This window comes from Manacus vitellinus, unplaced genomic scaffold (assembly GCF_001715985.3).
Source record: "Manacus vitellinus isolate BGI_N305 unplaced genomic scaffold, ASM171598v3 scaffold_1_pilon, whole genome shotgun sequence".
Classification (NCBI taxonomy): Eukaryota; Metazoa; Chordata; class Aves; order Passeriformes; family Pipridae; genus Manacus; species Manacus vitellinus.
The window spans coordinates 15,508,394-15,534,429 of NW_021939396.1; the positions used below are offsets into that span (position 1 = coordinate 15,508,394).

Genomic DNA, 26,036 nt, shown 5'->3' on the forward strand with positions numbered 1-26,036 from the left:
GCCCAGAGACACAAAGTCTCTGCTCAAGATGAGTGGCAGCTGTATGCCACTTTACCATTTGCAGATTCAAATAGTAACAAAGCTGAGCACTGACGCACAAACACAGAGGACACTGATGTGGCTGGTAACACACACTGACACTGAGAAGGGTACTGCCTTCAACAGCACTTACTTACAGGGTTTACTTAAAACACAAACACAGGCAGCCAAGTCCCCTCCTCCTCATGGGCTGGCAGAGACAGAAGGTCACTAAAGATACACACACAACGTTCTCTAGGTTGACAAGCACACATACATTGTGGATGCCTTGAGCATCTGCTTGCAGCCCCCTCTGGATCTCAGGCTCCCTTACCTGCTTCATGGGTCCCCAACTTGTCAGCCAGTCCAGTTTGATGCTCGCTGCAAATGTGTAGCACTCACACTCATGTACTCCACTTCTTCAAGTCCTGAGAGTACCAGCATGGACTCTTCCTGAGCTGGACCCGAGGCCTTCCTACTCACTGTCTAGTCCAATTGAAAGTTTGTGAGCAGGTGACACTTGTCCATCCCTACACTCACTGGGGCTGGGGAAGATATAGGCACTTACCCCTCAGCAGCCAGCACCAGGCACAAGGCTGTGACCCACAGCCTCACGGCTCTATTACAGCCACCAACAATGAGCTCTTCATCACCCCACTACTCATCCTCCCAGTAGCTGGTTTCAAGAACGCACTGTTCACACCCCAGTGATTGAAAGTTTCTTGTAAAGGCTTCAGGCCAGAGGCTCCCTGCTTTGACTTCAGAAGTTGGCACCCAGTCCACTCACACTGGTGCCTCCATTAGCTGATGATCTAGGAACAAGGTCTGTAGGACTATCCCTGGATCCAGAGAGCTATGACCTCTTACTCCCTCAAGTAGTTGGCACCACTGGCTGGAGGCACCCACACCACTCCAGTAACAGGCACCAAGTTCTGCTCACAGATTCAGGTCTCACCAGTAGCTGGCACTTAATCCTTGCAAACACATAAACACAAGATTAAGAGAGAGATTACACAGATAGATAGCTAAGAAAAGATTTAATAAGAAGATATGAGATGATAGGACAGATATGACGAGGTGCTCAACCAAACAAACATACTGACCAGCCCCATTTTACATGAAACATGTTCCTTTTATTCTCTATTCTCATCACTGCCTCACTTACTGTTTGTCCTTTGGGTTCGTGTCTTGGTATGCTCTTGTTCATGGCTTCCTCCTTTTCTTATTTTTTCTTGCTCCATTGAAAAAGGTCAGTGACCAGGTAACCTTGAAGGAGCAGATACTTTGCTTCCACATACTTTTACAATACATATAATCCATATAAAATGATTTTTTTTTTTTACTGTGCCTCATTATTTCATGTATATAAATGTTTTTTAAAAAATAAATTTAATCTGAGAGAGATCAGTTTATGTGCAACTACAGTGGAGCTATCTCTGAGATAGAAGTCTGTCACTTTTTTTTTCAGGTGTATACACACAAAGCATTTTTTTATTTAATAGAAAAGGAGATTATGCAATTGAAAACAGGAAAGATTTAGCTAAATGGAATGTATTCAGAATTCAGAACTTAAATTTGACCTAAATTCTATGATTCTGTGATTCTAAATACACAAAGAACAATGTTTTCCAAAAAGTAATATATATGTAACCTACAGTTTGATGCCTTGGATTATGTCAGTATTTCAGTACATTAGCATTTTTTACCTTGTCAGCCTCTCAGAATTAGTAATGTGTATGGAAAAACAATGCTTCAAACTGAATTCCATGGACTGTATCCAGTGGTGTAACACATGCATTTCCAACTGATTATTTTCTGTGATTATCAGTGTAAGATATACATACTTTATTTTCTTTCCTGGTATCAATACTGGTGGCTTTTATTTACTTACAATATTTTTCAGGTGTCCATTTGCAATTTTTGAATTTCTCAACGGAGACCATACATGACTACTTAGAAGTTAGGAGTGGATCTACAGAAACTAGCACGGTTATTGGGAGACTAAGTGGCCCTCAGCTCCCAGCCTCTCTGTTCAGCACAACTCATGAAACCAGCTTATACTTTCACAGTGATTACTCACAGAATAAACAAGGATTTCATATTGTATATCAAGGTGAGATTTGGATATTCTTGTGAGAACAATATGGCTGCTGAAGGTTTTATGGGCTTTTGGGGATTTTGTGTATTGTGTTCTGGAAGTATATGATCTAAATACTGTTTTAGAGTACTGGATTGATGTAGACTAGTGAAAATTAATACCAAGCCAGAAATCTCCAAATCCATTTCCTAGTTCGCAATTTCCCTGAAAAGTTCTTGTTCTCTTGCACCCAAGTAGGTCATGCTGAGCTCATGAAGACTGCAAGATCATAATTCTATTTATAGAGTTGCATATTCATGTAAAAGGGATTAGATCACCACTGTTCACAGAAAAAGGTGAAATGTATATTTTAAACTAGACCTGCTCTCATTACTTGAATAACACCAAAGAAGGATTTAAAGAGTTTTTATGCTAGAGCAGTCTCCTATTACTGTTTTAATAGTAACAAGTCCAAATTGACTTGAACTCTGTAACATTCTGGAAGTGAGCCACTGTAAAAAGTATTAGCTTTTACAGATAAAGTCAATTTATGACTTAAACTGCTAAGAAGGCCAGACTTAAGAGCTTATACTATTACTGCTATTAATAGTAATCATTTTGGAGATGCTGTTATTTGTCACAGAATAAAAAGTTCCCGTCTGTGTTTTAATCACATAAGAGAGAACTGCTTCTTTCAAACATATACAACCTCTGATATTCTGATACTGCAGACTGTGCACTGCTTATTTCTTCTCAGTTCTCTAATAAGACACCAATGCTTCAAATGCTCAGTTTGGTATCTTCAAATGACAAAAAGAAATGTTATTTAGTAGCACAGAATCCTAGCTAGTTTCACTGTACCTACTCCAGGTGTAGGATCAATAATTTGATCATCACTTTCATGGAGCATTAGACATATGGAATGCCCATGATTATTAAGTTTATTCTAATTAAAAACTTTTATTTTTGAAGTAGTTAGAATTTGTGTCTTACTTATTTTTCCCCCCATTTTTATTATTTATTTCAGCATATCAGCTGCAAAGCTGTCCTGATCCTCGACCATTTCGGAATGGTTTTGTTATTGGAAATGACTTCACTGTGGGACAGACTATTTCATTTGAGTGTTTTCCTGGCTACACATTAATTGGAAATTCAGCTCTGACTTGTCTTCATGGAATCAGCCGCAATTGGAATCATCCTCTCCCCAGATGTGAAGGTATGTTCCAGGTGACCTATGAACCCTTCATTATTTGAAAGTCTTCCTAAAGACTTGTAACTGAAGTAGTTTTCAGCTTTTCAATTTATAGGGACCTGTATTTTTACATCGTGGTCTTTGCATAGGAAGTATTCAGTTTTGCACATTAAAATTTTAGCCGAGAAGCTGAAATGTTTCATGGAAATATGAAATCTCTGAAAACTTATCTGAGGTAATAAGTTTACATTTGGAAGGTTAGGCTTAAAGTCTGGAATGTGGAGACCCATGCTGCTTTTAATCTAGGTGATACAACACAGTGAAAGGTCCGGACTGAATCAGGAAAAAAAAGAATTCAAAAATTGAATTTACCAATTCTGTCCACTTATGTTCTCTCTTATCAGTTAGAAAGAAATGTTAGGTGGCATAAAGTGCAACTGTCCTCCAGTCAATGCTGTGTGAATTCCTTGTAAATATATTTTTTCTGAATGGGATTTTATTTTAAATTATGTTTTTTAACCTTTCAGATTTTCTTTTCATTATGCTTGCAACAGGTAAGCAGATTCAATGGACTGTGACTTGCACAAAGCTTACGTTTTAAGGAGACAGTATTAATGTATATGATGATTCTGTAGAAGTGCTTATCTTATCCCTAGCTATGCTGAAAGGAATCTGTACCTAAGCAGCAGGCCAAGGAAGGCCAGTCATGTTGTGTTGCCAGACTCTGAAAAAGAAAAGAAAGGATGGGTGTTTTGGTAATACAGAAATGTCTTTGAGAAATAGATGTGCACCACAAAAGCTATTTGTTCAACTGAGGACTGGATTTTCTTCCATACGAAATAATTACTTTCCTGTGGAAGGTCCAGCTTTGTCACAGTTGTGGCAACATTTAGACACCAACATTAGATTCCTGAAAAAAAAACCCATAGACACAGCAAAGATACTTCATATTTAAAATTGTCATCCCAAAATCCTACGTTCCCAGGACTGCAAGTTCCAAACATGTTTAACAATTAAGTTATTGACTGTAAAGTTCTTTGTATGCCTAAGCAAAGATGAAATCTGTACAAGATGTTGAGTGCCCACTTTCATATGCCATAAGACCCTTCACAGTTTCAGGAGAGGTATTCAAGATCCCAGTTAAAGGCCTAATTTCTCTATATATTGAATGGTAAAAGCTCAGCATTAAGAATGGGATTGAGCGTGTAGAAGAGAAAAGCCCTGAAAACCCACAACAACAACAATAACAACCTCCCCCCTAAAAAAACAAAACAAAATACCCCCCTCCAAAAAAAAAAAAACCACCAAAAAAACCCCCAAAACAAACCAAAACAAACCACCCTAGTAGAAAATAAAAAGCTCCCCTATTTTCTGGATTTTTGAATTGTATTCTGAACTGTCTTCCCAAATTTAGGTACTTAAATGAAAAACCTCATTACTCCAAATTCCTTCTGGAGTCAGTGAGCCACAGGAAATTCTGGGATAAGTGGTAGCTAAATTAAGACCTAACCAATACTGACTTCAGAAGGAGAAGCCTCACCATATAGAAGAGAGATGACACCTACACTGTCTGGTTTTTGAAAGGGAAAGAAGTTAATTAATTTCAATTAATTTTTAACACCTGTTTTCTGGATCCTGTGGGAATAATAATAGTTCATGTCTTAACTGCTAAACACTTAGCTTTTCCCTATTACTTAGTTCTAACTGTGTTTTCTGTGCCTCAGAATCAAAACAAATAATTTACTGAATAGAGTGATTCTGCTTCTTTGAACTACCTTAGTGGACCTAGGAATTTAATTAGTAAATTTGAAGATGTCCAAAGCACGTTACTGTTCTGAGATTGAATTTTGATGAACTTCCTGAACAGTGACTGGATGTTCTTGGTTTCTACCTAATGTCATATGAAAAGATGAAGATAAAAAAAATCAACCAAATTAATAATAGAGGTCTAAAATGTGTGTTATACTGCATGATTACAGACTGTCAACATTACTCAGCTCCTAGAAAAATTTCTTATATTACATGGGGTTTTGTGCAGTTATTTACTGTGGTATTTTTAGTAAAGAGTTTGTAACAATCTGAATCAAATGTTACTAAACTTGCTTTCTGTTTAAACAATTTTCTTCTCTTTTTGCATCCTCATGCACCTAATATTTCTTTAACCTGTACTCAGCATCATCTAGTACTCTCTGACCCTTCTTAACTCATCTCCCTTGCTTTCATCTGTTTGGATTCTGTTCCTTTCCTTTTCCAAGAAATCTCTTTGCCTGACAGTCATCAGACCATTTCTTCACTCCCCTAAGACCCAGCTGCAAAATCAATTCTGTCTGCACTGCTCAAACCCCTTTGAGACTTTGAAGCTAAAAGCTGAAGAAAAGCAGTATGCCAGCTGTTCAGTCTGAACAGATGAGGTGTGACTATGAAAGTCTCCTTAACCTACAATTCAGCACCAAAGTGTATATATGTATAAACCCTAACACGTGCTTTAGCTAAATACAATGCCTATAATTCCTATATGTAAAACTTGTATTTCCAACAACCTGTTCTTTGGTTAGAGATTTTTAAACATATTTTATGGAATCTGGGTTGCCATGCCATGTGCATTTTGGGGTAGAGTGGGCAAAATAAATGTATGCAAAATAAGGCAAATGATACAGTTTTAACCTTGCTCACTTTTCTGGAACTAGGCTTCTATAACATAATTTCTCTTCTGTAATAACAGGGTGGTGTCATACTCAACATCATCTGAAACCTCTGAGGAGAAAATCATGTAACTGGACTAAGGGTTTTCCAGAAGTGAAAATCCAGAATCTGTATGGTGATTCTTGCACTATATGGCATCTAAAATTAGTACAGTTCAATGCGAATTACAGAGAGAACTCCTATTTCATCTATCAGAATTTGTTTCCATAAGTGCAAAATTGCTATTCGTACTGCTGGACAATGTTTTTATTTTCAATTTCCCCTGTAATTTTCACCCACCCATCAACTAAGCATATCCCTTCTCTCACGTGTTACTTTTGGTTGTCTATCTGACAATAAATAAAAGAAATTAATGGGATTCCCAACTAATTTGTAGCTACCATTTATACAAAGCCCTAACAAAATCATTTTCAGTTGCACAGAAAATTTTACCCAATATCTAAATTTGGCTTTACTTCCAGTTCTGATAGTATTTATAACATCAGAATTATTTTTTTTTTGCTTTTTTATTTGACCAATAATGTCAAAAAAGGACTTCTGACTCTTGGCACAAAGCTCAATAACATCTGCTTCTTTACACAGCAATGGTCATATGCAATGTAGTTATAGTGTACCAAATGTGTTTAACAGTATGGTTTTTACATAGTCTAATAACCCAAAAAGAATTTAATGTTTTGGGTTTTTTTTTAAATTGTCTTTTTTATAGCTCTCTGTGGAGGAAATATAACTGCAATGAATGGCACCATATACTCTCCTGGATACCCTGATGAGTATCCAAACTTTCAAGATTGCTTCTGGCTTGTAAGAGTACCACCTGGGAATGGAATCTACATCAATTTCACAGTTCTTCAAACTGAGCCAATATATGATTTCATAACTGTCTGGTAAGGAAACAATGTTGGCATTTATTTAATCTTCATGTGACACTATACAACAAAGCATGAATTTAAAAGAGTATATTTGTGGTTTTACCCTTGAAACTGGTGTTCTCTGTAGGCCAAATGAGTGAGTTGTACCAATCCATGTTTTCCAATGTACCATTCTCTCTAGATAGCACTGGACAAGAATTCAAAATCAATAATAGTGTTCCTCAGTTTGTCGACAAGAGCATACAGAGACGTGCTATGACAGCTCATCAACAACCAAGAGAAATAATGCTGAAGGAGTGATAATAAGAGTTTACAGATATGTGTGTTAGTGGTTTAGAGTGTTAGTACTAGAAAATATGGCAACACTTTCTTAATTTCTTCCAAGTTGGCTCTTTTTACTTTTAAGAGTATGTAAAAGGAGAGACTCTATTTGTGTCTAGCCATGACAAAAGGAGTTGAGCCAACAATAGCCGTAAACAAATTATATTCTCTATGTACCTGAATCCGTGTCTATCATGGCTCTACATGATAACCTATCACCCTCATCAGCAGCCTATCACATTAATCCCTCCACCACGTATCTCAAGACATTTCGTGGCTTTAGGCCTCATTTCTATACATGTGCAAAAATTGTATTATATACATGATGGCTACAGAATTATATAGTTTATGCCACTTCTGGGATTATAATTGTTTACAGAATTGATCAAACTTTTTACAGAAGTTTCCAATGGAAAAAAATGCATTTTATTCCCAATTCAAATGTTTCAAAGCATATAATTTCTCTGATAAAACAGAGGGGGAGGAGTCAATGTGTCAGATTTGGACAAACATACTACTACAAAATTTTCGAAATAAAAAATATCCATATTTTAATATATATTGTATTTTTTCAGTTAAATATTATATATTTTCAGTTAAAATAACAGTTGAAAAAATTAACTTTAAACTTCTATTATTTAATGTTTGTCAATTCTGATCTGAAAGGAAGCAAATATGAACTTTTAATGCCCTTGTACTCCAATTCTGTCCTCTGTACGGTTCCACTGTTGTTTAGTACTAACTTTGATTTAATTTTTCTACTGAAATTCATTTTTCCATAACATAGCAATGATCTTACCAGTAGTACATGTTTTGTCTAAATCTCAATAAATAATGCAAAATAATATCAGTAAATGCATGTGAAGAAGATTTTACGTATTAGGTTTATTTATCTTCTGATAGCCACATTTGAAAGTATAAATACACAAATGTAATCAGAGGTTGTGGCAAGAAGGTGAAGAACAATTACAAATTCAATAATTTTGAATTTGCTTCAATTTTTATTTGAAAATAAGAAAATTACTTTCAGAAGGTGGTTGAACTAAGATCCAGTCTACACAGGATTTGAAAAGGCTTTCAGCCTTTCACATATATTTTATCTTATTTTAGTTGTCTTGTGCCTTTTAGAGTAATCTAGAGCAAAATTACTGCAATCATTTAAAAATTAGAGAAATTATATTATTTGGTTGGGAAAAAAAAATATTCCTGTGTTTGTTTTTTCCTAGGGATGGACCAGATCAAACTTCTCCTCAAATTGGGCAGTTTAGTGGCAACACTGCCTTAGAATCAGTCTATAGCACTTCCAATCAGATTCTGATCAAGTTTCACAGTGACTTTACTACCAGTGGCTTCTTTGTACTCAGTTATCATGGTAAGTGTGACAAATTTCTCTATTTCATTATCTGCACTGGTCACTGCAGGCAGACAACTCATGAGAAAATTAATTACTTTTCCTAAGAAGAGTTACTATTATTAGTATGACTGACCTGCACTAGGGTAATGCAAACATATGAAGGAATAATATGAATGATGAAAACAAGCTGTTTTCTTGATCAAATATTAAATTTACTAGTAGTCAAGCAAAACAACAAAAAAAAAGAATTCACTATGATGAGACAGGAGCAAAGAATGTAGCATCAAGACCCTAAAGGTCAAGGTGCATGTCTTCTTACTGCTTACGATACCTCTAAACTGCCTTTGAAATCTGAATGTTTTTGGAGGACATTAAATTTTTCTTAGATATTGGGATATTTTGAAGAAAGTACTTTTTTTGTAGAGATGCCAATGATAGTGAACTATACTGTGTAGTTAACATTAATCTACCCTGGAATTAACTACTGACTGAATGAAAATGGGTAAAAATAAATGCACCGAATTCTACCTCTTCATTATCATTCAAACCCTCTGTGACCAAGTGTGTTTTGCATTCCTATAATTACAAGGAAACAGATCCATAAGTAAGGATGCTTTTAGGTGCTCCATGAATGCCTGTTGGAATGACTATTCTAGAAAACATTGACAATCTGTTTTCTGGATCCTGATCAAATGTTGGGACTAGAAGACTTTCTTTTTGGCTTAGTAGAGACCATGGTTAATATAGATAGACAGAATTGAGGAGCAGAGGAACCATAATCTAAAAAAAACAAAGCAAAACAAAAATTGCCTAAAGCTCACAATGAAAAAAAACCACCATCAACAGCACTTGAATTGATTGCAGGATAGAGACTCCAGCAAGGCTAGGTAGAGAGGGCTAAAAATTTCTATTCCAGATCTTGGCATCTAAGATGCATGTATCAGCTTGTGAAAGACAAAAATGACACTTCGTATTCATTAATATATAAATTGATATTTATTGATATCTACTAATATATCGGTATTTGACCAAAAATATGTAAAAACGCTCATGGAACCATAAAATCGTTCAGGTTGGAAAAGAGCTTTAAGATCATTGAGTCCAACTGTAGACCCAACACTGCTAAGTCCACTACTAAACCAGGTCCACAAGTGCCAAATCTACACTTCTTGTAATTGCCTTCAGAGACTCTGACTTCACCACTTCCCTGGGCAGCCTGTTCCAATGCTTCGCAACCCCTTTGATCAATAAATTTTTCATAATATCCAATATAAGCCTCACGTGGAGCAACTCAAGGCTGTTTCTCCCTGTCTAATCACTTGCTAGTAGTAAAGTGTCTCTAAGGACCTTCTCTTCTTTCACCTGTTTCTTTTGCTGTGCAAATTATCATTTCACAGATGTGGGCCCTAATGCGTAGTAAAGATGCAAACTGAGCAGCACAAGGATTACTCATGAAGAAACTTAAAACAATCTTTGGATTGATATTGTCAAGATAATAAAAATCTCTCAGTATCTTGGAGGCTGTGATCCTTCATATCAGCTATACAAAATTTATAGCAGTAAAGGAAACATGAGAGGAGTCAAATCTATTTAAAATAGATAATTTGGGGATTAAAATTAATGATACTCCTGATACCCTCAAATGAGACATTTGAGATAAATGATACAATTTTTTTTATTGAATCAATTTTTAATGATATTGTAATTCTTATTATTAGTTTTCTTAGGATGCAAATAGCACAGTTGTTTCATGTTTACTTGGTATGTTTTACTTTAAATTGCTTTATCCTAATGTTATCTTTCTGACTCACTGATTTAAGTAGATCTTCGTTATATGATCAACAAAAAGGAGTATAATAGGAAGATATCAAATATGGGTGACTCAATAGTAACAAAAGGTCTTACCTGTTATGGTATAAATTTCGTGACTGACAAAAGTTTGGCCAATTAGATTACTACAGGATCTAATCACAGGAAGCAACCAAAAATGTGCATTACTGAAGCTGAACTGTCATCTGCCATAAATAGATGATGTTTCAGTGCTAAAGGGAAATGCTATAAAAAACAATGCTATATGAAAATGTACTGTCAGTGAAAACCAAGCATACTTCATCCTGACTGTACACTTTAAAACAGGGAAGACTATACTGTCGGTATAAATATGTCAGTGTGATTTCTTTGGCAGGATTTCTGTCCTAATTTCATTAAGATTAAATGGAATTTTGTCTGTGTCCAGGTATGGACCTATCCTCATACAATCTTTGAAAAAAAAAATCTGTATAGCTTCTGCATACATACTCTTCCTACTTATCTTTTTATTTGTTTCACCTAATTATTTTGCCTGGCTGCTGCATCATGTGTTAAATCACAGAAAATTATTTCATGTGAGACTTCAAATGAGAATTTTGAAAGCTGCATTATTCTCTGACCCTATCTGCAGGTGCAGTCTGCTCCACAACTATTCATTTACTGGGAAATTTCACATTCAAAATCCTTCTGTCCATTAGTTATTCTGCCTCTGAGTAGAGTGTTTGGGATTCCAAAACTTGTATTTATTGCAGAAGAGTCCAACAGTAAAATTGTATTGTAAAAAAAAAAAAAAAAAAAGAACAAGCAAAACAATAGTTTCCCAATAGAAAAATATTTATTTTTTGTGTGAGATCACTTAAGTGAGAAAATTGGTAACCAATTCTAGGTTTCTTAGGTTATTTACGAGGGTTTCGCAACTAAAATGAATAACTAATCAAGAACACAGACACAACTTCTGATGTTTTCATTTCCTTTCTTTTGATTCTCCTGAAAGTTTCAAAATACATTAATAGAGTTTTTGCTTTTATCATGTTAATATGGGTATTAAATCAGTTAAGTTTGCATGGCTCTGTTAACTGTGTTTGAGAATGTCAGCTGTGCTTTGTTCCTGTTTATAGCCTATCAGCTCCGGGTCTGCCAGCCTCCAGCAAATATACCAAATGCAGAAATTCTAACTGAGGATGATGAATTCGAAATAGGTAATATAAGAGAAAATGAAAGCAACATTTGTTTCAAAAATAAGCTTGCTGTGCATGGGATGCTTTTCAGGATGAAAATCATGCCTATAATACATTAGATTTTTATTTGAAAAACGTTTTTTAAGAAGTCATTCCTCTTCCCTATACCTCCTGAATCCCATTCAGAGATGACATATAAGTAATACAGTAACTCTTTGTAATTGTCTTCATTTTAAAATACATTTTTCATACTCTCTATTATAAAACATTGTATTACACTGAAACAAACAAAGAAAACCCATAAGAAAACATGAAGAAAATGGTATATTCTGTACCAGAATTAAGGTCGTTTGACCTTAAGAGTAAAATCAAATTTGTGAAAATTGTGAGGATCAGAGAAGGGGATGACATTCTGACCTTCTGAGACGTGTAATAATATTACTTAGCCACCTACAATTCAAAGAAATTTGATTTATATGATCAGATGTCTGATCATATAAATTTCTTTCATATGTCAGATGTCTGAACAGCTAGTTTTGCTCATATGATGGCAAAGAAAAATAGATTTGTTTTTAGTCCATATCAATATTTGATTAGTTATATAAGTAACAAAGAGAAAATATTTTTTTTTCCCTTTCTTCTCTGTAATCTGAACCAGAGAACTAACTTCTGGGATATAAAAATTTCACTTTTAGTGGTATATAAAACCATAATGAATTATTTATTTCTTAATTAAAAAATGAAAATTTCTTATTCTCACCATGCCAAATTTAGATATCATCAACTAAATCTAGTTCCTGTTTAATTTTTTCACCCCTCAGGATTGTATGAGTTACTGACTTGATCTAATACCTTTAGTTCCATAATGGTTATCCTATAAATTATATTGCTTAAAGCTCTGTGGACATGTTCACATAGCATCAGTCAAACCTAGACAAATTAGCAAACTATCCAACAAATAATGTGGTGAAAAACAGTGATAGATGCAACACAGTGTGCAACACAAAGCTCATTTACCACGTTTCTTAGACTAATCAAAGTTGTTTATGCCAGAGGTCATTTAGCCCATTTTATGTGGTGGCAAGAAACTTCATTAATCAATAATGTTTTCAAAGCTAAAAGTCTCAGTTAATTGCTGTTTAATGTTTCTTTTGTTTGTTTGTGTTTTGTCTTGTTTTGTTTTTCCAAACAGGAGACATAATAAGATACCAGTGTCAACCAGGCTTTACCTTGGTTGGTAATGAGATTCTGACATGCCGACTGGGTGAAAGACTTCAGATGGATGGAGCACCACCTTCTTGTCAAGGTTTTTTCTTGTTTTTATTTTCCTGCTGCCAATCCAGCTGAATGGTGATTCCTCACATACCCTCCTCTATCTCTTTACATAAAATGGCATACTGAAACTATTTCAGATTTTTTATGCTATTCCCAGTATATCGTTGTTGTGTTTCATATATGTCAGATCTTAATGCAAGATAATTAGTAATCTTTTAGTGAATTTCACGAGTTTAAAGGACTGCTGCTCTACTTCGTGAAGTATTGAAAACTGCAAATACAGATATAATACCATCTCATTGTTAAAGTCAAAACAAGATTACAGTCCTGCCAACCATTAGCATCACAGTTTAAACCAGTCCTTATTAAGCTGAAAGTTGATACCTCTCATATAATTTTTCCATAATTTTAAAGAAAATATGAGGGTTTTCTTTCATACTGAACTGATGAAGAAGCTAATGAAGATAAGCCTTGCACATGCTCTATTAAAAGACTGGAATCTCTTTGAAGTTCCAGTGATGGGTATGTGTTTATGTTTTCTTACTAATTTTTCCATTTATTTCCAGAAAGATGAATAAGGACTTTCAGTTATAAACATGTATGATAAAGTCTTTTCTAGAAAAAAAGACCAAAACAAAACACTATAGCCTCCTAAAAGCATAAGTTATGTAAGCAACAGTCATTTTGGATTCTGCTGGTTGCTGTAATATTCCTTTGTGATCCTTCTACTGTTGAGCTTAATATTCTAACATCTACTGCAGCATTAAAATACTTTCTCAAATCAGTCATAATAAATACATTTGATTTACATTTGTATTATATGAAAAATACTACTTTCTGTTTTTTCTACCAATCCGATATTTTGGTGTTCCTTCCTCAGTAATTTTAATTCATTAACATATCTATAAAACACTGATGTTGAAAGATTTATTTGGCAATAGAAAATTAATTGGCAATAAATCTACTACTTTTACAAGTTAAGCTTTAATAGCTAACTGTTTATTAGAAATTGATGAAGTTTCAAACTGGTGCACAGTATAGATGTTAGGAAATTAACCATCAGTATATTAATTTTTAGAACTTAATTATTACTATAATCTCCACTTAGGTTTTCAGATGAGAATTAAAAAATTACTGTCTTATAAATATATCCTTTTCCTGCACTCCCAAGAAAAAAGAAGGGTCTACTATTACAGCTGAATAAACTATTTTCCTCTGATTTTATGCACAAAACTATGCGAAAGTCAAACTCATTCATAGCAGTCTAGCTCTTTTAAGAGTCTAGCTCTTAAAAATGCAAAATGATCCTGAAATATGAGCTTCATAAGAACTTTAACACTGATAATTTCTGAAAATTCATACATTTATTTAGGTACAATTACTTCTATAAATATCCTCCAACACCCCAATTTAAATTAAAATCCTAACTTGGCAGACTCATAGAATTTAATAGGTGGAAAACCATTAAATAACCTCCAGGCATTGCTTTAGCTGTTAAAATGATGTAATATTAGATAGGGCAAATAGAGACATATGTGCTAATCCTGAGGCATTCTGTCAGGATGTGTTGCTGAAGGCATATTTGTATTCAATGCAAGACCAAAGACAAAACCTCAGGAATGATGACTTCAGTTACCGCAGTTAATCTTTTAACTGTCAGATATAAATGCTAAACATTGGATCCAATACTGAATATTAAATCAGTTCTTTCATAATTTTTGTTTAAAGTAGAGTGTACTGAATGTAGTTTTTAGGGTTAGATCCAGAGAATCAAAAAGAAAAATGCAAAGGAATTTGTTAAATTGTGTTAAAAATGACCAAACTCGACAGGTAGAATAAGCAGCAGCATAATTTTAATTTATATTTATTTATATAATATCTGAGTTTGAAGATCACAATATATAAGTAAAATTTCAATGATGAATGGAAAAAAATAACTTTTTGGAATCTAGAGGCAGCAAAATTACATGCCTAACATTTCTGTTTTTCGTGATTTTAGTATATCACACTGATCTATGGATAAACCACCATACTTTAATTGTGCAGGCTATAGCAATCACTCTCTAGATAAAAACACAGTTCTGTTGGTTCTTAAATGATTTACTGATTATTTTCAACAGGTAGAGTGGAGGTTTGTTGTTAGATTTGTGTTAATTTCTGTTGACTGAACTTTGTACTTATGTTGTATGCTTTAGCTGGTGTAAAATGACTTTAGGTTGAATTTTTCTTTAATTTTTAACTTAAAATAATTTGATCAGTTGGATGATCATTTCTTAAAATTTTTGAAGATTTCCTTCTTTAGATGAGAAAATAATCACTAAATTACACAAGCTTATGCCAATGGCTATCATTTTATTTTTTTAAAATAGAGTATTTTCCATATGCAACATGTAACTTTGTCCTTAATTTTGTTTTAAATTATTTTCTACTTTCCGGATAAATAAAAACTTCGCAGTAAGAAGATCCAAACTGTATTTTACATCATAATTAAGGGACCCTGAGAAAATTCTTGAATGATGACTCTTAACTATATCTCAGATATGTTTTCTCTGATTCATAAAATACTTTGCTACTTGACTCCCAAGGGAATCTATTTTACAGAAATAGGTCTTTAAACAATTAATAAAATTCCTGAGGGAAGTTTAGCTGAAGATCCCTAAATTAAGGACAATTTGCAAAGCAGAATAATATGGAGGTGGCAAATCTAGCTGCAAATAAACAAGTGCAGCCAGATTACTATTATGCTCTTTCTACCACACCTTTTTGTTTATATATAATTTATATATATGTACATATATGTACTATAAAGCTGAGTGGATTAGTTCATTCGTTTGCTTGAGCTTTGTACAACTGGCACAGCACTGTAGTTTGACCGATTCCAGTCATATGAGTTTTCTCAGGTGGCATGGAAGTGTTTTATTCAATCTCTTCTTGAAAACAAACACAGGACATGAGAAACAACTTCTTAAATTTAGCTAATTTGCAAGTGAGAGATTAATATTTTTAAAATATATTGGCAGATTCCTTTCTCTTTTTCAGGTGCGGGTTGGATGGATTTGCAGGGGGTTGTACTAAATGACCTTCAAATGTCCCTTTCAATCAAAACATTCTATGATTCTTGCAATTTTTTTATGGAGATGATTATTCTTTTTCTCACTCATCTCTGCTTTTCTGTGTTCTTTATCTCTCTTCATAGTCCAATAACTTTTCAACATAAAACCTGATTTTTGTATGTAATAAGCCAATATTACTTTCAGTGTTCTTGGGAAACCCAAGATCTTATTATTTTTCTTGCGTAACTTTTAATAACTCAGGACTAACTAGTTTTTTTGTAAGAGTTAGTTGTCAATGTAAAACCAGATTTCAAAGCTCCTGTTTAGCAGTATTCAGTTCTGAATATACTGTAGGCACTTGTTCCTATATCATGAAGTAAAACTGGTTTTTGAAAAAAGTTCTGATAACATGGTAATATCAACTATTTCTATTTACTGAGATTTTTATTTTATGTAGACCTAGTGAATCCAGATAATTCGAAATTAAACCCCTGCATCATATTTTTAAACACCCTTCTGCTCAATTTATATAAAAATAATGAGTAATTAAGTTCTTTTGAACTCAGAAAAATCTTGACAATCACATGAAACAGAAATAGTGGGCTTTAGATTTTTTTGCCAATCTTTGTGTTTCACAGTGCTCTGCCCAGCCAATGAAATGCGTCTGGATTCAACAGGAGTAATATTGAGCCCTGGATATCCTGACAGCTACCCCAATCTCCAGATGTGTGCATGGACCATTACCGTGGAAAAAGGCTATAATATCAGCATGTTCTTTGAATTCTTCCAGACAGAAAAGGAATTTGATATACTTGAGGTGTTTGATGGTAACTATAGGATGCATAACTTTGGATTATACTTTTTCTCTATAGTTGTATTTTTATATTGCATCTGGGTAATCACTACTGCTTATGTGCATCATAACTTTTCAGTATAAAAAATCTTTAAAAAACAATTATTTTGATTCATTGTGCTAAAAGGAATTGTTGGATTACTGTCTTTTGAAATTGTACTGCATAAATTATGTTTAGAAATAAATTTTCTTTTAAGCAAATATATACTGTCTAGCATATAACATGTAATGTCAACTTCTATTTTTAATTCAAGTTAATTTGCCACTTGCTTGGGGGAGGCTTTATACATATATATAGTTATGTGCACATAATTTATGGTATGTTATTTTAAACTTTGTAACTCCTTTTTTCTTTTTTTTTTCCCTTCCTTTGTACCAAGGACCAAATAGTCATAGCCCATTGCTCATATCTCTCAGTGGAGACTATTCATCTTCTCTAAATATAACCAGTAATGGCCATGAAGTATTTCTCCGTTGGTCAGCAGATCATGGCACCAATAAAAAAGGTTTCAGGATAAGATATATAGGTATGTAATTGTGACTCTCTACAGTGTGTATAAAATTTCAATACGGAACATTTATGTATGTAAAAAGGGTAATATAAGCTATGTTTTGTATCTTTAATTAACCAAACTGAAAGGAAATCCAATCTGTTCTATGAACCTGATGATACTGATCTTGTGAGGAAAATATACCTCACACGTGTGCTCTGTAGAGATTTAAGAAAATTCTTCACAGGGCTTTCAAATGGCATAAACCAGCACTAAAGATGAAAGAAGCTTTCGTCTTCTCTCTCCCAGCATTTATTTGCACTTGTGTACCTCCTGGGGTGTTTTCCAAACTGGATCTTTATGCAATTCATTATTAACAATTTTGGTGGGACAGAGAAAGACATAGAAACAAAGCAGGAGTGAAGAGCTATAAAGAGAAAAATATATGAAACCTTGGGGGATTGAACTCTTTAATTTAAGGTTCAACAGAAGCAGCAAACAGTATTAGAAGAGGTCAATTAGTATGTAAAAAATGCCAGTATTGTATGTGTTATTAATTCAAACTAACATAATGATGAATAGTGTGTGAAAATGGTACTTGACAATGATAGAATTTTGTATAATTGCTTTTACAGAATTATTATATAATAAGAATTTCACTGGAAAATTATATTAGTTAATCGAGCTAAAGTAGACCCGTTGCAATTTGCGGCAATTGCACAAAATCTATATTTGATTTTTTTATGATGACCAAAGATATGAAATATACAGAATGAAAAGTACTAGGGTTAGTATCTGCAGATATTAGAGAAGTTATTGGCATAAAGCAATTTTACTTTACAAAGTGAAGAAAGAAATAGAGAATAAATATAAAATTCTTTCTGCTGTTTTTTTTGTTTTTCCTCACTCAATTTTTGGCTCCTCCACAACCGCAATTATGAGCCTAAAAATGATTAGGCTCATAATATTCAGTGAAACAACATCAGTGCCATCTTTCCCTTTAGGAGAGGATAGTTTTCTTAGACTTAAAATGTTTGTTGTGAACTAGATAACATTCACTGTTGACTAGACACAAAGTATTATATGGTACCTATTTTCATTTCCTATAGTACCTCTTAGACCTGTTAAAAGAGAAAGAAGAAGAAATTCTTCTCTTTCCCTACAGGTAGTGAGAGAACTATTGAGAGGTAGACAGGAAATATTTAATTGTGATCTATATCTCTCAGAAAATACCAGTGTATTTTCTTGTACACTAAGTATCTCTGATTCTTCCAAGAGTGTAAGGCAGGAGAAATTTAGTGTAAGGAAGAAAATATTTTCATAGTATGTGCTCTGAAAGATATGGCAGTACTTCTCATTTTGCTCTTTGCTTTAATATGTTTAACATATTTTTGTTGTAAACAAACTTTATTCTGTATAGAGGAAGCTTTCACCTGAGAAAAACATTGACCTGAAGTAACTCATGGAACATGGAAAGGCTTAAAGAGCAAGTGAAGCAGCACTTCTCTATTTGCCTGAGAAAACAAATGCCTATAGTTATAAACATTCTTCAAAGCCTAAAGGAAGTACTTGGAACTTCCAGCATAATTTTGTTTCGTACAAAAAAGGAAATTGGCCATCTTGGCTAGCAGCCTTGAATTAAACCAATTAGAAACCAAGTTAAACTCTTACACAAACAACATTTATCTTAAACTAGTTACCAGGTTACAAGAGCCTTCTGGTCTGTAGCTAAACACAAGTGACTTGGTACTCATGGATTTAATGAACAAGGGAGTGAAAGGAAATATAATAAGCAAGCAGTATTTAATGTTAGAGAGTCTTGAAGTACATAAATAATTTCAGATTATGGCAATTGTATCTATTAGAGATAACTTTTGCTCTCACAAAGATTTCTGATTTTTTTCATAGTCTCTAGATAAGACTTCTGTAGGACTTAATGTGTTCTAGATAAATCAACAACAACTTGAAGCAGATTTGGTATTTTTGCTGTATGATTAAAATCTATATTAAATTTTTTGCTTCCCTTCAGTTCATTCTATCACAGAACTTGAAAGAAATAACTTATTTAGGACCAGAAAGAAAAGATTATTTGAAAAGAGTTATGAGCAGGATGCACTAGATGTTTCCTTCTTTCAAAAATTTGTATGCTACTGAAATGTATACAATTGCAATAAATTTCATCATAAACTAAAATTCTGTAGCTTACTTGATTTAAAAAGAAGATGGTGAAAAAATAAAACAGAACAAAACCCCAAAATAATAGCCAGTTATAAAAGTGAGCTGTCACTCTATTTCTTTTGAGGCTACTGAAATCTGAAGCTTATACAGAGCTTAAAACGGTTTATTTTTTCACCTTTCTATTTTGTCATATTGTTTGATGCATGCATGATCAGGACACAAAATAAAATTTTTAGTGGTGGTTTCTCAGCTTCTTATCAGATGTCCACTGAATTCAGCCAGAATTTTTCAAGAATTATCATCTGAATTTTAAATGCATATTTTATTTATTTGATATTTATGTTTAAAGCTCTCTACTGTAGTACTCCAGAGTCCCCTCCACATGGTTTCATTGTCAGTCAGACAGGTGGACAGCTCAACAGTATGGTTCGCTGGGCTTGCGATCGAGGGTTTCGGCTCATTGGGAAAAGTACTGCTGTATGCAGGAAGTCTCCATATGGTTATTACTCGTGGGATGTTCCAGTCCCAGCTTGTCAAGGTAAATTCTTTAATTAAAAAAAAAATACTCTAAGAAACTTCCCTTTTCCTTTTCTAAGTTTTCTGACTTAAAATGAATAGCAGGTAAACATTTCATGGTCATACTTCTGTACCAAAATTTTTCTACCCTATAAAACTTATAAAAACAAATGTGTTTTAAGAGCCAGGATTTCAAGAGAATTTGCTAAGACTGGAAGATACTAAAAATAACCTAGCTCACTGTGAGGGAACCTTTCCCCCCAATACACATGTAAAATATGAAATTATTCAAAAAGTTAATTTAAAACTGAATATATTTAAAGTTCATTTATTGTGATTCAAGAATTACATTAAAATTAATTATAAAGAAAGACCTGAAACTTGCTACATTTCCAAGAACAGGAAACTGGACCAAGTTTTGCCTATGATGCCATATTTTGCCTATGATGCCATTCTAATATTTTGTGGTTTAAATTGAAATTTAAAAGATGATCAATCAGGTTAGCCATATATTTAATTTCTTCTGTCTTATAAAAAACCAAACATATTCTATCTAACAAGGAAAAGGAAATTATTATTTAATACCCATAACAACTGTATACTAATTCTTCCTTTCCTGAAAAGAACACTGTTGTTCTGATAATTTGCCTGCGCCTCTATCAGTGAACTATTAGAATGACTTTTTTTGTTCATGAAAATTTGCAGATGTGCTTGTTCAAAATGTATGCATTTTGTTCAAAGATAAATGCTACTGGAATGCTCCATGTTAATTTCCCCACAAGGTTTGTTTTTTGGCAAAAAGTCTTTGAACTGTCTGTTTCTAAAGCAAAAGAAAAAAAAGTTTGATGAACTTCTTACTGTATGTGCCTATATTTTTTAAAAAGCTGAAAGTCCTCAAAAGAAAAATACAGTCATGCATTTGCTACATATAATTCTTTGTCTTTTTCACCAAAGGACTGCCATTACACTTATTTGCAGAACTTGGTTAAACTCTTAATTAGATTTATAACATAATGTGGAAAAAAAAACCAAAACACCAAACCAACAAACAAACCCAACTCACCAAATTCAAATACCAGATGATTATTCTCAGCATACTGAGTATAGTTCAGTAAGGGAAATAGTTGCAATACTCAGGTAACACTTTAGGAACAAGTGAAGTTAAGTGCTTAGTAATTTCATGATGTCTGATCAAGTACAAAGACTGTTGGCATACTGTAAATTATTTAAAGTATTTATTAATTGAATAACAGTTATAATTATGGGGCTAGATTTGATACGTGATATGAACTTTATTTGATTCTTCCTGCAAGATCTTGTGCTGGAAAGTGGTTTCTGGCCATGACATGTAGCTGCAACTCATAACAGCAAACCCTTTGGATTCAACCTAAAGACGCATTACTGCAAAACACTTCAGGAATAAACTGTTTCCATACGTCAGTTATATATCGGAGCTTCCTATTGTTTTGCTGAAGTTAAAATTATTCCACTGTGATGGGTTGACCTTGGATGGATGCTAGGTGCCCACCCAGCCATTCTATCACTCCCCTTCCCAGCAGGACAGGGGAGACAGTAAGATGGAAAACAACTCGTGGGTACGAATAAGGCAGATTATTAAAGCAGAAGCCAGGTGAAAGCTTGTGTGCACAAAAGCGGAGTGAAAGATAACACGGTTTATTCTCTATTTCCCATCAGCAGTAATGGTCAGCCACTCCCGGGAAGCAGGGCTTCAACATATGTAATGGCTCCCTAGCAGGCAGCCACTGGAAGCAATGAATGCCTACCTTCCTGCTCCTTACCTCAGCTTTTATATCTGAGCTGATGTCATATGACATGGAATATCCCTTTGGTTAGTTTGGGTCAGCTGTCCTGGTTGTGTCCCCTCCCAGGATCTTGCCCTCAATTGAGGGAGGAATGTTACAGTGCTGATGCTGTGCTCAGCAGTAGCCAAAACACCGGTGTGTTATCAACACCCTTCTAGCTGCAAAGCACAGCACTGTGAGGGCTACTGTGGGGAAATGAACTCCAGCTGAGCCAGACCCATACACTCACCTGTCCAGATGATACAGAAGGTTCACTCTCTTGTATCAAAAGATTCAGAACACCATCAGTAGATATCCTTCATGTTCTTTCACAGAGGACACTTACAAGGCACAAGAGCTTTGCCATTCCCGCTACTGCTGAGCAGTACAGATTCAACAAAAATTCTAACTCTTTAAAGTGTGGGCTAGCAGGTTTTAGAACTTCATGATATTGAGTATGAACCACTTGTTTTAACAAGTATTATAATTGTCAGTCAGAATTTGCCAACTATTTTTCCAGGTGATATCAGATGACAATGCCACAGTCCCAACTTCTACTTCCCATTCTCTACCATTTATAGCATAAATTTCAAAGCCATTTTAATCAGTCCTTTCACACATCTGAATGTAGAATTGCCACAAATGACCATTTAACACAGATAAGAAAAAGTTTTAGGCTTTCTTTTTTTATATAGTATTGCAAGTTAAAAAAAAATATATATTTGCAATTTTGCAGCTTCTTTCAAAGCAACGTCATTTTAATCTATTTTTTTTCTGTTTCCAAAATTAAGATTGCCAGTCAAATCACAGTAGTAGTAATAGCAATTACAACTATTTCCTATAGGAAATAAAATATCTCAGGCCTCAAAATTATCTATTCTTTAGTGATACCTCTACAGTCTGCACAGCTAGTGGATTTTGGTGCTTTGCTGGGTTTTTATAGCAATACTAATTGCATTACCTGGCAAGCATTTCTACTTCCTTCAGAATATTTCATGATTTTCTAAACTAATTCTTTGTCTTCACATTTTTCATTCTGTATCTTTACTATTGTTGACAGTTGTCTTCTGTAATTAATGAACGTCAATAGCCTTTTTCACTACAACTGCTAATGAGTAACGTTAGAGCAATTTTTAATGTTCTCATTCTTATACCTATATGACTAGAAATCTTGATCTCTGAACCTCTAAATAGATAATACCAACCATTCTTCATATCACTTGCACTACAGGACTGGGAGAACCTGAAACATCCAGACAATGTATAACCTTGGATGAGAACTTTTTTACATTATTTATAAAAATAAATAAATCTCAGTGGAAGAGACTAAATGCAGTAGTAAGGAATCAAAGAGAAATACCTCAAACCAGACTTCAGCAATTAACTGAAACCTGTTTCAAAGTTAATACAAAAGGACCCTTTATCTGAAAAGGGTCTTCAAAATCTAATATTATATCACATAATAGTAAAAATAATACAAATTATTTATCAACTTTAATGTTCTAACTTTTAGATATAACTATTCTGTTTATATAGGCATGCATTAAATGAACTATAATGTGAAATTGTTGTTACCAATGTATCCATCTCAGATTAATGATATTAAGTCAATAAAAGTTTCCCATGGTAAATTATAAGGTCTGATCATGATAAACTTTTGAAAGAATTAACAGATTTGCACTAGTCTATCTGAGTACAGGAATTAACATGAATTCATATAGATGATTGAATATTTAAAACTGATCATAGATCTCAGAATATTCAAAGTGTTGTAAGGCATTTGGTTTTCTTTCAGTTATTTTTTACATTTGCATTTTTATCCCAGAACTATATGATTCTTGGTTTTTAATTATGAAATATTTCTTTTGCAAATAAATATTGTCTCACGCAGGTCTCATTGGAAATCATTATTAGTACTTTATAATATCATATATGGATAGTGGGCAAATGCTTTTACAGGAATTTTAGGTAGAGATTTTAAGTAAGTGAAGTTTAAAACTCAACATTATATCCAGAAAAGTTGTCTACCTCAGTAATCTAAATTATCCACAAGAGCAGACATATTGTTGTATAAATGGTGATTGTTATGCAAGCTATACTAAAGTATTTTAAAAAATTAAAGATAAATAAATGAGTAATTAAATAGAATTCCAAGAATATATGGTTAGATATGGTACATGATGAGTTATGCTTTTATAAAAAATTAATGGTGTGGAACAAATATCTGATGGGTAAAACATAATCCTTCTACTTTTAGATTTTTTAGACATGGCTATAGGTTTGAGATAGTAATATTCATGCACATTAGAACAATTACTATAGGTATGTATAAGATAAATAAGTCATATTTATTATAAGTTTTGTATTTATTGCACAGACAAGGTGATAGCAAATAAGTAATAGTTTTCTGTGATCTTTTCAACACAGTGAGCCTCTACTGTGGTTTGGTTTTTTTTTTTAAATTTACATCTTATATGCAGGGGTTTTTTTATGGCAATACAAGCATATTCTAACACTACTACAACTGGAAGTTGTTATAGCATTGGTGCTTTACCTGTGTCTTAGCTGTGATTATTACCTTTGGTATTATTATATTGCAGAAGCAGAAGCAGATCAGTTTTACGTCAGATCACCTCCTAGTAGGGGCAAAAATAGATTAATTTTTTTCCCAAGTATTTATATGTAGTCTGAGAGGATTAACTTTCCTGTGTAGGCATGATAGGTACTTTCTTATGGCTCCAGATTCCACTTCAAAGTAAGGTATTTCAGAATTAAGTGCCTAAGCCTTTTTCTTTCCTTTTTTTTTTCTCCTCTGACCTACATTAGATATATTGTGTTAGATGGTGGAAAAGGTTTAGGTTTTTTTTTTTTTTTTTGTTCCCAAACCGTCAGAGCATTATTTAGAAGCAGATCTTCTCTTGGTATTTTCTTTCTGGTAAAAGAAAAAAAAAAAAAAAAAAGAGAGAGAGAGAAGAAAAAAAATAGCATGGCTTACATTTTTATTTGCACTTTTTGATTTTCTTCTCTAAGTGGTAGAGGATCCAACAAGGAGAGGTACTGGACCTTCTCAGCAACAAGGAGATGCTGAGATGCTGGTGAGGAATGTGAAGCTGAAGGGCAGCTTTGGGTGCAGTGACCGTGAAATGATGAAGTACAAGATTCTTAGACCAGTGAGAAGGGCAGAAGCTTGCTAACTTGACTTCAGGAGAGCAGACTTCAGCCTCCTCAGGGATTTGCTTGGTGGAGTACCATGGAATAAAGCCCTAGATTCATGAGAGGACCAAGATAGCTGGTTAATATTCAAGGATCACCTCCTCCAACCTCAGAAATGTTGCATTTTGACAAAGAGGAAGTCACACAAAGCTCCAGGACACTTGCCTGGATTATCAAGGAGCTCCTGGACAATCTGAAACACAAAAAGGAGGCCTACAGAGGCTGAAAGCAAGGGCAGGCAACCTGGGAGGAATACGGACAAGTTGTCTGAGCAGCTACAGATCACATTGGGAAAGCTAGAGCCCTGATAGAAATAAATCTGTCAAGGGTTGTCAAGGGCAACCAGAACAGCTCCTAAAAGAAGCCTAGGGAAAAGGTGGACCTCTCCAGAAGGAAACAGGAGACATGGGACATGGAGATGGTTGAGGTACTCAGCAATGTTTTTGACTTAGTCTCCACTGACAAGTGCTTTATCCACACTTCCCAAGCAGGGGAGGCAAAGACAAGGGCTGAGAGAATCAGTAACTTCCCACCATAGGAGAAGATCAGGTTCAAGACCATCTAAGGAACCTGAAGGTGCACAAATCCATGGAACTTGATGAGAAGCACCTGTTGGTCCTAAGAGGCATGGTGCACAAAGTGGCAAAGCCACTATCCATCATATTTGAGAAGTTGTGGTCTTCTGATGAAGTTCCAGTTGACTGGAAAAGGAAGAACATAGCCTGCACTCTTAAAAAGGGAACTACAGGCCAGTCAATCTCACCTTGGTGCCCAGCAAGATTATGAAACAGACTCCTCTGGAGACTGTGCTAAGGCACATGGAAAATAAAGAAGTAGCTGATGACAGCCAGTATGGCTTCATTAAGAGTGACTCATGCCTGACAAATTTGGTGGACTTCCATGATGGGATTACAGTGTTGGTGGATAAGGGAAGAGCAACTATGTCATCTACCTGGACTCGGACAAAGCATTTGACACTGTCCTGCACAACAACCTCGTCTCTAAAATGGGGAGATGTGGATTTGTCGATGGATCACTCAGTGGGTAAGGAGTTGGATGGATGGCTGCACTGAAAGATTTGTGGTCAGTGGTTCAATGTCCAAGTGAAGAGCAGTGATGAGTGACGTCCCTCAG

The 26,036-nt window shown here is 34.4% G+C and overlaps 1 protein-coding gene across 1 annotated transcript in view; it reads left to right on the plus strand.

Moving 5' to 3' along the window:
- CSMD3 (CUB and Sushi multiple domains 3) overlaps positions 1 to 26,036 on the plus strand; it is a 604,389-nt gene that overhangs the window by 502,939 nt on the left and 75,414 nt on the right. Inside the window, exons 42-50 of the mRNA XM_008929222.3 lie at positions 1,922 to 2,131; positions 3,123 to 3,311; positions 6,697 to 6,874; positions 8,407 to 8,552; positions 11,462 to 11,542; positions 12,714 to 12,827; positions 16,488 to 16,676; positions 17,083 to 17,229; positions 19,721 to 19,909. Of these exons, the coding sequence (XP_008927470.2) occupies positions 1,922 to 2,131; positions 3,123 to 3,311; positions 6,697 to 6,874; positions 8,407 to 8,552; positions 11,462 to 11,542; positions 12,714 to 12,827; positions 16,488 to 16,676; positions 17,083 to 17,229; positions 19,721 to 19,909 (1,443 nt within the window). The remainder of the gene's footprint in view (positions 1 to 1,921; positions 2,132 to 3,122; positions 3,312 to 6,696; positions 6,875 to 8,406; positions 8,553 to 11,461; positions 11,543 to 12,713; positions 12,828 to 16,487; positions 16,677 to 17,082; positions 17,230 to 19,720; positions 19,910 to 26,036) is intronic.